Source organism: Sitophilus oryzae, unplaced genomic scaffold, assembly GCF_002938485.1.
Source record: "Sitophilus oryzae breed Bouriz unplaced genomic scaffold, Soryzae_2.0 scaffold_942_pilon_pilon, whole genome shotgun sequence".
In the NCBI taxonomy this organism is placed as follows: domain Eukaryota; kingdom Metazoa; phylum Arthropoda; class Insecta; order Coleoptera; family Curculionidae; genus Sitophilus; species Sitophilus oryzae.
Genome location: NW_022147575.1, coordinates 2,348,086 through 2,364,423, shown reverse-complemented (window position 1 = coordinate 2,364,423; position 16,338 = coordinate 2,348,086). Strand labels below are relative to the sequence as shown.

The 16,338-nt window shown below is 31.9% G+C and overlaps 1 protein-coding gene across 1 annotated transcript in view; it reads right to left on the bottom strand.

Annotated features, from left to right (window-relative positions):
* Positions 1-16,338, bottom strand: part of LOC115891037 (ankyrin repeat and BTB/POZ domain-containing protein 2) — a 122,093-nt gene that overhangs the window by 71,005 nt on the left and 34,750 nt on the right. Inside the window, exons 7-9 of the mRNA XM_030911430.1 lie at positions 12,541-12,748; positions 10,484-10,680; positions 3,865-4,052 (exon numbers count right to left, since the gene is read on the bottom strand). Of these exons, the coding sequence (XP_030767290.1) occupies positions 3,865-4,052; positions 10,484-10,680; positions 12,541-12,748 (593 nt within the window). The remainder of the gene's footprint in view (positions 1-3,864; positions 4,053-10,483; positions 10,681-12,540; positions 12,749-16,338) is intronic.

Genomic DNA, 16,338 nt, shown 5'->3' with positions numbered 1-16,338 from the left:
TTTCTTGAAATTGTGTGTTGAAAATATACCGAAGCATTTAAACGTCGACGAAAAGAGCTTGCAGCTTCCCTGTTTTTTAAAAACTATTTTGAACGAGAACGTGACAATAAAAGTCCTTTATTACCCTTGAGTGCAGTCAGAAAAATAAGTTTGATTGATAAGCACATTACACACTTATACCACTTTCAAAGTTAGTTTTAATTAAATTCTGTGATTATTAGTTTGTGCATTAATAGCATTTATCTTACTTGTTATTACCACTTAATGGCGTTGTAAGATGTACATCAATAAATAAATAACCCATAATAACGCTTATAATAATCTTCATAATGGACTAGTTTTTGCCAATATATAATAAGTAAAATAAGTTATAAAACAAATAAATCAAATAGTCACTAAAATACTAGTTATTAAATTAAAAATACAACGTAAAACTCTTTAAAAAATGATATAATAAATATGTTGTTTGTCAATTTTAAATTAAGATTCATCTCATAAATCCATCGCAATCTGGCAACGCTGGCGCCATCACTTGTCACTCACAGTTGATCACGTGCATCAGAAATTGTTTTGCGATTACCATATAATAAAAATTGCATGAAACGTTATTTACGTTTATTACTTTCGTTCAGCTTTCATTGATCCATTTTACGGATGCGGACCTCCCCCGTACTCTTTCCATATTAGTCCTGCTACCCGCTGTACTTTTCCATGTTTATGTTTATTTCTTTGTATTTATTTTACATCGGCAACTAAACGACGAATGGCATTTCGAATTCGCCTGCGAAATTACTTTTACATTCACGTTTAGCGAAACCTTGTTTTTAATAATTTGACTCGACTACCGCTGCAGGTCTTAGCCCCAATTCTTTTGTGGAATATTCCGAAGTTGAATATTTTTATCTGGGTTTTACAAAAATAAAATAAAAATACATGGATAATATTTTTTTCAAAAATTAAAATTAGACGATAATGGAATTAATTCTTATGTAATATTAATAAATTAACTAACTTTAAATCCTAACCAAACTTAGTATTAACTTAGTAGTACTACAGATTAGGTATATTATAATATGTATACAGATAAAAATCTTGTCCCTAATTCGTGGTACGAAAATTGTTTTTAATTACAACCACATATGTAATACTGACATTACTGACTTTTAGAAAATTTGAAAGTGTCAAATTATCTACATTCTACATTTCTTCCCTCTTCGATTTCCCTCACACATTTCCCTCGCCCATTTCCCTCACCCATTTCCCTCACCCATTTCCCTCACCCATTTCCCTCACTCGGTTTTTCTTATTTCTCGCCTCATTTTATTAAGCAAAATATTCTTGTAATATCTGTATTAAATACTTATCTAACATCAACAAAAATAAACAAAAAGATTAACAATAATAATTGAAGATTTTGATAGGTACGTTTATTTGTTGATGGTAAAAATGCTAGACTTCTTCGGCTTAAAACCTACATTCTGGCGTTTGAAAAAAGCGAAGAGTTTGTGATATTTTGATATGTCAGTCTTTTCCCTTAATTCTAGCATTGTCCGTATCATGCTGTACGTAGTACCAAGAATAGATGAATTTTTTTACCTTGCCATGTCGCTAAAATATGCCATCAAGACTGTCTCCGAAGCAATATTCTTAGCATTTCTTTGGGCACACCATTTTTCGTATATTTTCAATGCTATTTCATATCGCCCCCTACTTTTCTCTGGAAGTAAACTGACTTCTGCTCTTTTTGCAGCTTCTGTAAGTTCTGGTGTAGTACCAATATTAAAGTAGTCTTCATTATCAGAACTTTCCGACGACATTCTGGCTTTCTATGTTATATAAATTCAAAAAAGCAAACGAGAAATTCAAAACTGTTACTTAGTTGTTTGTTTTGCAGTTGAAGACTGTTGAAGTTTTGCGCCATAACAACCATTGGTACCGGTAACTATAGATATGGAAATGCCAAAACAGAAAACTACAAATTTTCGCATATTTATTTTTTTTTTCAAAATAAATTACTGTCCCTATTTTTTAATTAATGATGTGGTTGTAAATAAAATAGTATACAAACCTCGGAGGAAAGTTTTCATTATTGTCTCGAGATTTAGTTAATCTCTAGACAGTAATGAAACACTTCCCTCCTCGGTATGTAATATACTATTCACAAAACACATACACAAGGAGAAGTGCGAGCGCCTTGCTAAATATTGGAAAGTGAAATTGACGTTTAAATTTGACACTGTTGACAAGTCTACTGCTACTAGCGCCCCCAATATCGCTTGTAGGAACTACGGACTAGATTGTAACGCAAAGCGGGAAGTTTAAAAAAATAAAAATTTTTAATTCTTCATTTATTTTTAATTATGACATACATAAAAACACAAAAAATACACCATTTTTTAAAAAATGTTTAATATCATTATCAAATATACAACAGAAATTAATTTTAACAAAATAAATTAATAAAATTAAAAGAATAATGTTACAAGTAGATCAAGAGACAAAATTAATTATAACAAAACTGAAAAAAATGGCGTCATAGATGGCTTAGAAATGAAGCCATCTATGAATTATATAGGATTATTGTATATATATATATATATATTGTTATATTAGCCAGCTGGACGATTATTTCAAACATACAAGCTGAGTTCGTTCATAGTGCTCTTAGAAATCTAGATAAACAAAGAATAATAAATTAAAAGTATTCCAGGGGAAAAGAGAGGAAGAACCTGTATCGTCTCTGATATCTGTCAGGGTATTGTTGAAAGTGTCATCTTTTTGCTCGAAGTTTTCAGGTCGATTAAAAAGATGACATTTACAACAATACTTTGCCGTAACTTTCACAAATATCAGAGAGAGAGTACAGGTATTGCCTCTCTTTTCCTCTGGGATGCTTTATATCTGTTGTTCTTTGTTTATCTATATTTCTCAGAGCATAATGCCGAACACGACTACAGTATATAATAATTTCAATATCCTAAGTGGAAAGAAAAAAGATCACCCTTCTGTTTTGTACTATGGTCCCTTTCTTCCGATGGCTCATCTCGTTGATATTTAGGAAGGTATCCATAAAATATATATTTTATTATCGGTCCTGGGATGAAAAAATATAAAATTCAATTTGATTTGATGATCCTTTTCTGTCACCTAAATCAGGAGAATGACAATGAGCATGTTAAGATGAAAAAAAACTTATTTATCAACACTTACCTACACGTTAGTCCAAGGAGTTTTATCAAAAACCTATATTTGCCTAAATAATTTATGTATTCAATTTACAAAGCAAACTGCAGCGTGTAAACAAAAGAAATAAAATGGCGACAAGTCACGTCAACGACCCGACAAGGAGAAAAGTGGTGTTCGAATAACAAATTATGGGTTACAAAACTCCTTTCAACGCACACTTTAGAAAGAAAAAGAGATGAACAGTTATACTGAAAGAATGTCAAGGTTTTATCTGTCACTCTTGTCAATAATTTATCGGTAAGGAAGATTCCTAGAAAATCGCTTGTAGTCAAGTTTTCAACCATTTCCAGTTCTCCCATAAGAAGTGTCATCCACCTGATACTATTTATGACAATGAGAAAACGAGTAATTTCCTGTGCGCAAAAATAAACTCGTGTTTAAACAGCGTAATAACTGGGCCGGTCATGCGTTGTGCACAATTTTAGAGGCCATAAGTTGGCGTGCTATGTGCGCAAACTAGTAACCTCACTAGTGCGCGACTCCGAAAATTGGAACCACGAAAAACAATGCTTTTGACGATAAGTTTATAATCTGTATAAGTAGTAATATGACCAAACACTTTTGACTAAAATATTCGACGTTTTCACAATTTTTTTGTTGCTCCCAACAAATACATACCTGAAGCAATCCTTCCGGCATTGAGATGGGTATAAGGCTGTAATAATCCCCACAAATCTCCATTATTGGCTATGGCGTGTTCTAAAAGTGTGGCTGTCAAATTGACGTCTGAATCGCTAGGTAGGCACTGCAGAAGAATCTCCTCCAGCAAGTTCTCAATTCCGGCACACATGTAGACAGCAGCGTATCTGTAAAATTATTTTTTTACGAATTAGAGGTACAAAATAATTAAGTTTTAATAAAAAAATATTTTTTTTTCTCTTATGCAGGGTGACCCGAACTGTATTCCGGAATCTTCGGCAGTATATTCTGCAGATAAAAATAAGTAAAAAAGTTCGTATAAATGTATGTCCTAAAATGCTTAGTTTCGGAGATACAGGATGTAGAAGTTTCATTTTTATTTCGATTTTTTCCAAATAAGTTCTGAAGTAACGTCAATATTTGGATGAAAATTGGTGTCTGGGGTGTCAATTTTTTGTCATGAGAAATTTGATTTTGATGTCAATATGACTCCTACTTATAGGGGGCGCCACCTATATATTTTTTAACTGGTTTGAAGAGTAATAACATTTCGTCCGTACCTGTATAAAACTACAGGGTAAAAAAATATACATTTACTACTTTTTTTACGCAAAAAAGGTATCTTGGTAAAAAGAGTAATAGTTCTCAAGGTATTTGGAATCTAAATTATCAATACCTGTCATTATTGATATAAATTAAACATGTTAACTTAATAGTTATTATACTGCAATCATAAATTTGAAATATTTTTGTGCCAAAAGTTCAACAGAAACTGTTTTAGCATCATTTTTTCAAAGAAAAAATTATGATTAATTTAAAAAAAGTAAAAAGTTTCCAAATTTATCATTTCAATCAAATAACTATTTACTCAACATGTTTATTTTATGTCAATAATGACATGTATTAACTATTACCATTCTAAATATCTTGAGAACGGTTAATATGAATATGCTACCGTTTCTTGCTAAGTTTTCGGAATACAATTCGAACCACCCTGTATATTTAACTGATTTAAATACTACATCAATGCCTTCACAGTATTTGTTCCCGAAATAAATACAAAAACAAAGTCATTTTTTACAATTTAGTTCAATGTTTCCGACTCATGCATTTCCAATGCATAATAGCGTCGACATGCGATACAACAAATCATTATTTGCAAATGGTGATTTATAATACAGTAATTTTATCCCAAATAAATGACTCCAAATAATGTCACCATATAACAATTGTTCTCTCTGATAACAATTACTTAATGAGGTAAAACCAAAAAGCCTCAAACTTTCTGTATATAATTATTTTTTATTTGTTTTTAATGTTTTATTTATAATAGGTTTATTTATGTAAAATATATTTTTATCAGGTAGTAATTGTTAATTTTGAAGTTTGATATAACGTCAAAGTTGAACTTGATATAACGTCAAAGCCGCTATCGTAGTCACCGTGGATGCTTACGTCACGCAGGGACCAGCGCTCCACAGTGCGGCGGATGGTTATTATAGCGGGACAAAATCTCAGGAGCGATATTATATGGTTGGTTGATAAAAATGTATCGAAATACAAAGAATATATACGACCTAAAAATAATTCATGCATTTTTATATCAATTGGAATGTCTACTATTTATTCATATAGTACACATTTTTGGCTTATTTCTAACCAAACGGTTTTGTCCCGCTAGATTTATCTTCTGCCGCACTGTGCGCTCGTCCGTTAAACGCAAAAATAACTGTCACTGTATAAAATCTTTAGCGCGAACTTCAACTCGGTCCCTAAAAAACGTAAAAAAACTGACAGTACAGAAAGATAGGAATCGAACTATCCTTATTTCTATAGTATCCTTGGCATTAACCCAGCAGTGTTTACAAAAAATATCTATTTTATTTTGTAGATTTTCTTAAACAGTCGCTTAACCCGGATTAACAATAAAAACCAAACCAATCACAGCGCGTCTCGATCAATTTCTAATATTATTAATTACAATATAGTCAAAAACATGTAAAACAGTGACTAACTAGCGGTCTACCCAAAGACATTATAAACATAGACCGAACATCTCATTCATAAATACTCGTTGGTAGTGTATCAAACATTCCAATGTGTCAAACAAGGACAGAAGAGACAGAGAAGTCTAAAATTTCCGACCCCGGCAACTAGGCGCATTTGGATTGTTCTAATGGCCAGTGGCGTATCGTTTTTTAGAACGAATTTAATTATAAAGTAAAAGTAAAGTAATTAGAGAGTAAAATTTTTACTCCATATTAATATACTACATTAACACTTTTTCGTCAGATGAGTTTTGTTATAAGGTCTAATATAATAATATAATTAATATCCCACATACACTTATGTTGAAACGTTAGTAGTGTTCGAAAATCGCTCCAACGTCGATTTTCAATTTAAACTTTCAGTTACTTCTATATAAACTTTCAGTTACTTTTGAATATTTACAGGGTGACTCAGGCTTCCGAAACATTTTTAAATAGGTATTAGGTTTGTAGTAGGTGACTTTTCTTTCATTTTTTTTTCAGAATGTGGAGGCAATGGTAAAGCACATTTTAGACATTTTTGTAAACATAGGTGGCCGGAACATATTTTCAAACTAAAGTTGTAGATTTGCCATTAAATTTCCATTCCAGAAATACCTAGGGTTGCCACTTGTCCTTTTTTGAAAAGGACAGTCCTTTTTAGGAATAACTTGTCTTTTTAACTTTTTTTGACTTAAAAAGTCATTTTTATTTACCTATTTTCCCTGAGAAAATTACCTACAGCAAACAGAAATATTCATTATTTAGAACTTCCCGTTTAATCTCAAATGACAGTTTAGGTTTTAGTTTTACCTTTTTTTATCTTAAAAAGAACTTTTCAAAATTAGTAATTAGTAACGATTTAGTTAGTTCGCAATCGATAGCTTCCTGTGAAGTACTGTGTAATAGTTGTTTAATCTTGTATTATTAATAACTTCCTATACCAATAAAATCAATATTTAATGAGAAAACTGTGTTTTTTTTGAAAATATAATTCTTCTTGTATTATGATGGTCTTCTTCTTGTATTATGATGGCTCTGATACGAGGCAATTGCCTTTTAGTCTCTCAATAGAAGGCATTTATCATTAAAAGTAAAAAATCTGTGTGCTACAGTATGGGATTTCTGTCGCATAATAATGAATACCTATTACATTTATTTACAAATCCATTACTTTTAAAGGTAGCTTCATCAAATAATCAAATTTTAGTTAAATGTCCCAATCTTATAATATAAATGTCCCGATCTCTGTCGTCAATCTGTATGTTGACAAAAATGTTTTGAAAATGTGCGTTACAATGGCACCCATCTTATGTAAAAAATTGAAATAAAAATCACAAACCAAAAACGAAATAGGTAAAAAGCTTTTTTGGAGGCCTGGGTCACTCTGTATATAGGTAGGTATAAAACTAGTAGCATAAGAATTATTTACAGTTCGTCCCATTCTAAAAAAAAGTTAAACACACCGTACAAATAACTCTAGGAAGATGTATTTGTACGGTGGTAAAAAATTGTCTAAACAAGGCCGAAGGGGCAGATATAATAAAGCAATAAAATGTAAAAAAGGTCTGGTAAACACCTCTGTTTATTTGTTGAGCAAAATTCCTTTAGAATATAGTATATAATGACCAAAATATGACGCAAATTTTAAGAAAAAAAATGTCACTTTCTGGCTTATAATAAAGTTTCAAATGCAACGTTTATATTCAAATTTGTTATGATCTACAACAGTTAGGTAGTAATTGAGACGAATTATAAATTAATTGCCGGCTACTACGTTCTTGTTTTAATAGATCAAAATTCAACACATATAATTAGAAATTATTTTAATTGTGAGAGGCTCCCTTGTGGGACGCCTATGTACAATTACGGCGGCATATAAAACGTCAAAACAATATCTACAATGCCTGTAAAAAGACAAATTTGGGTAATTTGAGCTTATTTTTCCACACACTTGACACTGTCGTACCATATTGAAAATTCGCAGATTCAGTACGTTAAAGAAAAACAAAACCTACTGAAAAATACTGAAAAGTTCACTTCGGACGGCAAAGTTCCGACTTCAAACACACCGTAAGCTAAACGTAGTACGCTATAACGGACCAATGGCCGTCGCGAAGGGAGGTGGGACGGACGGCTCATTTCATTTTGGAAGACTAGCAGCGACGTCGCCAATAGTTCTAGATATTTCAGCACATTAAACAGTAAACATGTCCTTTAATAGTAACGCATATATCCTCTGGTTAATAACATATTATTACGCATGCTTCTTTAAAAATAAACTATTAATTTAATTAAGAAATTGAGATTTATTGATATCCGGTGAAGGTTTTAAAATCACCTTTTGTGCAAATCAAACTAAGTAGATAGGCGCAAATTTGATATGTGGCAATGTCGCCTTCTCTATCTCAGTTGGTTTTTACAGTACGTAGTCAACCTCCGAATGTTTGATCGGGTTAAAATTCATAATGTGATATCTGTTCTTCCTAAATCTATGGGTCTACCATTTATCGGCTTATAATCCACGGTATTGCGCCTCGTGAACAAAATATACACAAAATTATTTAAAAAATCGTCTAATTATTTTTTATTTCTGGTTATGGTAAAGTTTGCTTTATTTATACTGTTGTCTGTAGCAAAGTTTAGTGCACGAATTTGGTTTTGTTTTTCTAGTTTTAATTGTCTAAATCACCTGCATAATAAATATTAGTTGTTATGGATTTATATAAAACCATCCTGGGTGCTAATACAAGTATCGTTTGCAGATTTTTCTTAAGAACAATAAAAGAACATTGCTTTTAAATAATGTGCGTGGACCATACTTTTGTTGACATCGGGTCAATTAATAATTTTCACAAGCGAATATATTGATAATGTTACCAGTATTACTCATCAAGCATTACTACTGTAATATTAATCAATTAAAGCCGTAAACAAACATATCATATACAATTTTATATACTAATTCATTATAATAAAATTAAATCATATAAAATATTTTAATTATATTCTTGCAGTTTAAGTGAAAAGTTTTGTCCCTAAATATCTACGTGTTCAAATATTAATGCTGTGGAATATATATCAATATAACATAAAACGAGATGTAATTAACGAAATACCGTATGATCCAGAAAAAACGGCGTCAGCGATGGCTATGCAATGAAGATCGCTATCATTTTATATGTAAATTTATATGGGAAATGTCATTGATGTTCATTTCCCAGCCAACTGGACGCCGTTTTTTTTCGATCATACGGTATCATCGTAACAACAGCTATTTTCGAAACGTCTAGGTTTACTTATTTCATTGGATTTATGAAAAAAAAATCCTTTGCCTCCGGTACAGATACCGTCACGTTTTATAAATAGCTCAAAACAAAACAAAATTGAACGAGGCAACAAAAAACGCTAAAAAAAATCCCCCCTCGCTTAACGAGTAGTTTTCAGGCGCTTTTAAGAATCGAAAGTAGATCGAGGCAAAGCGAAGTGGGTCAAGACAACTGGAAATAGATCGAAATGCGTTAAAAGTTGGGCGACGAAATGCGACCTTGACATGTTTCGGGTTGTTTCTGGCATAGTGTGTACGCTGTTTTAGAGTGTGAGTGGCTAAATACCCATAGGAGTTTTTTTTAATTATTGCATTATGCGTTACGGAATATCTTGTAAAAAATATACTATAAAATCAGTCAATAACAACAATTATCATTATAAAACAAAAAAATAAAGTAAGTAAAAACAAACAGTACTCAAGACACCCTTTTTAGGGTTCCGTACCGAAAGGGTAAAAACGGGAACCCTATTACTAAGACTTCGCTGTCCGTCCGTCCGTCTGTCACAAAGATCTATCTTATGAACCGTTTTAGCTAGATAGTTGAAATTTTTACAAATAATGTATCTATGTTGCCGCTATAAGAACAAATACTAAAAACAGAATTAAATAAATGTTTATAAATAAATCATGTTCATAAATAAAGGAATTTTACATAGAATCTGTCAAGTCCTCGGTGGCCGCGTGGTATAAAGCGTTAGGACTTTACGCTGCTGTGACGTTAGAGCCATAGTAAGGCAGGCTCGAATCCTTGTCAAGGCGACTTTTTTTAATAGTTTTTTTTAATTTTTAATATTTTTACATATTATGTATTTTTACTTTTTACACATTTATTATTGTTTAATACAATTTTTAGTAATGTGTTTCTTAATTTTTTTTTAAATTACTTATGCGCATTCAAAATTTCAGCTAAATCGGAAAAAAAGTTTATAATAATATAGTGTCTAATGTTGTATAGATAATGAATGGTACGGAACCCTTCGTGCGCGAGTCCCATTCGCACTTGACCAATTTTTTTAATTATTGCATTATGCGTTACGGAATATATTGTAAAGATATACTATAAAATCAGTCAATAACAACAATTATCATTAAAAAACAAAAAAAATAAAAACAAAAAGTATTCACGACACCGTTTTTACTATTTATTCCTTCAGTAGGAATAGTTTTTTTTTCATGTTAAAATTACAATGTCTCAAGATTTCAATTATTGTCCACAACTTAAAAGAAAGCAAATACTTACTCATGTATAAATCTGGCTAAGTTAACATCGGCCATCCACCTATGAAATCGGCCAACTTGCAGCTGAAGTCCTGCCCTGGACGATTTGCTCTGTTTCAAAGTACAGTCCCCAGAAACTGATAACATAGCGGCAGCTCTCAGACATGCTTTGATACAAGAATCTGCTAACGGCGGACACAAAACTATTCGAAAGGACACCTAAACAAACAAGACAAAAAGTATGTATACTGTTTTGATTTCCCCCAATATGACGTCAATTATGAGTTATATTTATGATCTACATTGTACCAACTACAGTAAAAATCTGTTAAAAAATTATACAAGGTATCCCAGAAAAAAGTGCAAGTATTTTAACTGGTAGTATAGGCTTGGGGCATTTCAGTTGATTTCAACAAATTCCGACCGCAGCGCACTCTACGGCAGAAATCAGAAATTATCAATATATAGTTCACGCCGCCGCGCCGTCATGTCGATGGCATGAAAATAATATTGAAATCGCGGGGTTTTGTCATGATATTTAAGTATTTTAGTTTTTTGCTAGTGCAGTTATTGAAACTATAAAACACTCCGATACGAGGTTTGTGTGATATAACGCTAAACTAGGCGTCTTATTGTGTTGTGACAATTTGAAATTTTAATAAAATTGCGTAAAAAATGTTAACGCGTAAAGGAGAGCGTAATTAGGGCGTTGTTGGGTGCAATAACATTCAATAACTCAACTTTCCCGGATATTGAACTATCACGAAACAACATTTTATAACTTTATAATCTCTTACAACAAATTGATCAATAGCAAAAATGGATTCAAGCAGTTCGACGGAACAAGTGAGTAAACAAAGTGCCCGTTAAATAATCAAAAAATTAAATAGACATATACTATGAGAGAATGAATATAATTTGCAATATTAATGCTATACTTTTTTAATTAACTAGTGATTAAATGTTTTATGAACATCTAAAATTATAATTATGTACCTTTAAAAAATTTCGTTATAGCCGAAATAGCTCCAATTATGCCCCACTAGCAAAACCGGTGATAAAACTATGCTCGCTACCGTAGTTGAACTCCTCTATTTTTTTTTAAATGGAATAATAAAATATAATGCAAGTTAGACCTTCTGAAGATATCAAAATATTTACCTTTTTATTTTTTTATTTAGAATTTCCACAAATTATACTTTCTAACACTTTTAGAATACTTATATACTAATTTTTTCGTTTACTCGCCATTTAAACCCGTGTATTTGTATGTATTCGTTATTTACGATATTCTCCGGCGGTGGCAGCACCGGCGGAGAATGCACCAAGCCTATAGTTCAACCCCTGTAACACGCACAAGGTTTTTTGCGAAAAAAAAATTGAATTTTTTATATTTTTCTTGAAATTTTCATAATAACATAAAATAACTTTACTCAAAATAATAAACCTCTGATAAAACTAACAAATAGGCAAATGTAAGATAAGCCTGTAAAAACACTTATATTTTGGTGTTTAACAAGAGTGTGGGATAGAAAAACAGATGATTTTAAATTCTCAAAAAATAATCCTAAATAATTCAAATGGCATATGAATGTATTTTGTGCCAAATACACGTGTAAGTGTAGTGCTGTCAAGAATCCCAGTGAAATGAAGTGTTGTTAAGTGTAGAGTTGCGGTTTTAGGCAAAATGATAAAACGATACTCTACCCTAATTACATCGATCTGTTATCTATCAGAGTCCCTTTTTCTTAATAGGTATTTTTTTTACTTCTAATCTGAATTTTCCAAGTCGTTTTTAAATCATTCTACTCGATGTGGTAACACTGGGCGTCAAACAAGCTGAGATTCTGGTAATTGCTTGGTATTTGCGGCTGATTATCGATTGCGGCTGGCGACTCTCAAAATGTTGCCATTATTTATTTAATTTTCAAAGTTAAATAACTCGGTTATTATCAATTTATTTTAAAAATGTTAAAGAGAAAATATGTTTCTTTTGGCCAGATCTACCACCCCAACGTGTACTTATTTCTGGGACACCCTGTATTACGATCTAAGGTAGGTAGTTGACAATACATTTACCGTAATATCATGTTTTGTACAAATTCCTAATGTGGATGATAATCTTTGGGTCTCCCTACTCATTCGAACCAAGGCTCGTTGAAGTAAATAAGAGAGCCTTGGTATTGTTTCTACGCTCAGTCTAGACATATGTTCTTTGCATCTTCCTGACTGTAAGACTCTTAAAATACAGTGATTGGTCCAGGGTAGATGTTGCAGCTCTACAAGTCTGAAATATAAAATTTAGAAAGTTAAAATTATTTATAAAGCTTCGTATGGTTTTGCTGCAAAAACTCAGTTTGTACAACAGGGGTTCATGTCAAAATTCATGTGAACTGTCAAATTTTGATATAAATCGCGCTTTTTAAATACATTTTCTATGGTTTTCAAAATTTAAGGTTTGTTGGCGTCTTCTTTAGTGATTTTAAAGATATAACGATTTTGAAAATATTCAATTATATATAATTTTCACATTTATTAGTGTTCATTTTTAAAGAAAATCTGATTGTACCTCATCTTGTAAAGTCTTGCCAGTTTAATGGCTATATAACCAGAACAAAGTTATACCATGAAATCATTACAACTTTTGATTTTTAAATGATACTCTCTGTATTTTTTACTTTATTCGATAGAAAATGACACTCTAAAATAACATATCACATGTCAATTTTTGACTTTTTCGATTAAAAATCGTATTTTAAATATCAATATAGAGTGCCGTGGCTGAGTTAAAAACACTAATTTTTAATCAGGAGCCTTGGAAAAATAGATTTGGGAGTCTAATGTTTTTTTATATCTTAAGGTTGATTTTCACTATACCTTCCATATCAGCTCCCTTCCGTTTACAAAAATATAGTATATCATGTAAATGAATAGGACAATGCACACTATCCGTTCCGTTTCCCTTCCGTTACATATTCTTTCCTTCCATACATTTTTTTAGCGGACGGACTGAAGCGTATCGGAAACAGCGTTGTCAAGTTCTTACATTTGTACCAGCTCTGTTAACATTTTGCTGATATTTATTTATTATTTCACCTCTTAATTAAATCTATTACTTTCTTCAAAAGACACACATTTTTAAAATAAAACTTTCGTAATGATTGTACAATAAAAAATATGGAACTCATACAAAACGGAAGCTTACGTATAGCGTCAATACAATAAAATACGGAACGGATATGGAATGGATATGGAATGGATATGGAATGGATATGGAATGGATATGGAATGGATATGGAATGGATATGGAATGGATATGGAATGGATATGGAATGGATATGGAATGGATATGGAATGGATATGGAATGGATATGGAATGGATATGGAATGGATATGGAATGGATATGGAATGGATATGGAATGGATATGGAATGGATATGGAATGGATATGGAATGGATATGGAATGGATATGGAATGGATATGGAATGGATATGGAATGGATATGGAATGGATATGGAATGGATATGGAATGGATATGGAATGGATATGGAATGGATATGGAATGGATATGGAATGGATATGGAATGGATATGGAATGGATATGGAATGGATATGGAATGGATATGGAATGGATATGGAATGGATATGGAATGGATATGGAATGGATATGGAATGGATATGGAATGGATATGGAATGGATATGGAATGGATATGGAATGGATATGGAATAGTAACGGAAGGTAGTGAGAATCAACCTTTATCCTGGCCGGTTGAAAGATGCCCAAATCGTATTTTCAATCATATCTCAATTTTTTTTCAAAAGGAACAAGGCTGGCTCATTAGCGTATCCGAAAAAAAAACATTTTTTACAAAAAATTTGGAACCACACACTTGTCATTATGAACCGCATGTTACAAATAAACCATATGCGAAAATGTCAAACGTATTGACATCTTATATATCAATCTATTCATTCATTTTCCATCGAATAAAGTCAAAAAATACAGATGGTGTCATTTAAAAATCAAAGGCTGTTGTCACTTCCGGTGAAACAGGAATTTATTTATGCCGTTTTATTTATGAATTCGGTATTAGATTTTTTACAGCGCGCCATAGGTCCTTATAAGAATATATGAATATGTATTTTTCTCTTGGCACAGCTTTTTACTTTCATTTTATTCCTGTCACAATTTATTGCCTATTTTGCATAAGCGAATTATTTTTTCTCGCTGTACAGCGTGTGTTATTTAAAGCAATAATTCTTTTTGCTTAAGCACTTCAGACTTATTCAAAGAATATGAGTGTTAAAGGGTATAGCCGGATTAATATAGGAAATCTGCCCCCGCGGCTTTTTTGACCCTCACTCAGGGGATCGATTTGGTGTCGAATCAAAATAATTCGCCTAAATTTTTAGCTCTTTAACTCAAACGGTTTTCGAGATTTTCAAAAAAATCTGTTTTTTCAATTTTATTTTTATTTTTATAGTAAAATTCAAAATTAATTAATGATAATTTTTTTTCTAATTCTTAGAAGTCTAAGACATGAAAAAAGAATAAGATCATGATTCTTAAACGAAAAGCTAATTTTTAGCGGAGAAAAGAAAATTAAAATTTTCATTTTTTTAACCTTTGTGAAATATGTCACTCACTCAGTGGCGGCTCGTCAGGGTAGGCAAGGTAGGCGGCGCCTAACCTAAGATTTTGACAGAATTTAAGCGATTTATTACATTACATTATTTACTATTAATGTTACCAATACATAAAAATACTGTTAATACACGAAAGTGTGTTTTAATAATCAATATTATTTTAATATTTGTGGTCTTGTATATTAACACTACCGCTGGCGGGCGTACGGTCAGTACGGTGACCGCTGACTGTGCCGCTGCGTTAGAAAACAAAATAATTTTGACCGTTGGAACAAACGCGATTCGGCGATTTCTACATCGCCTACTACCAGAGTCGATGCACGACGTACGGCAGTCTTCTATCTTTGTCTAACTCATCGTGCGGTAGCGACGCGACGTAAGTCCGAGTTGTATCATATTAAGGCGGGGCTTAGGCGAAATCTCCGGTCGCCTTCGCATGAAGTCTCGTGGAGGCTTCATAGGCTTAGATGTTGAAGGGATATGCCGGATATTTCATAAAGAGATATATCACATTTCGTTAAGGGGATATTTCATATGATTCATTATACGTAACATTTAAAACTTTTATATGAAAATTCAAAAAACGTTTAAAGCAAATTGGAAACATTTTTCGGGCTTGTCCGAGATTATTAAAAATGATATAACCGGTTGTATTTCAGAACACGCCGGGGAGGGCAAATAGACGCAACTAAAATTTTGTCGCCTACCCAGTCACACGGGTCACGAGCCGCCACTGCACTCAACAAAAATCGTCTGAAAATGTATTTTATACTCCGTTACACTCAGGATTTTTTTAGAATTTTTTGAAGTGGTGGAACAATATGAAAAAAATTAAAAAATCTTTTTTTTTTCTTTAAAATCTTCTGTTTTAACTAACTTACATTTTTGTTTAGTTTAAAAAAGTGGGTAGAAAATATTTTTTCATTAAAAATACATCCTTGCCAGAAATAAACATAAAGATTATTATAAAAAAACGAGTCCGAGCAGATGTGAGTGACATATTTCACAAAGGTAAAAAAAATAAAGATTTTAATTTTCTTTCCTCCGCTAAAAATCGGCTGTTCGATTAAGAATCATGATCATATTATTTTTTCTTGTCTTAGACTTCTAAGAATTAGAAAAAAAATCATTATTAATTAATTTTGAATTTTACTATAAAAATAAAAAGAAAATTGAAAAAACAATTTTTTTTGAAAATCTCGAAAACCTTTTGATTTAAAGAGCTAAA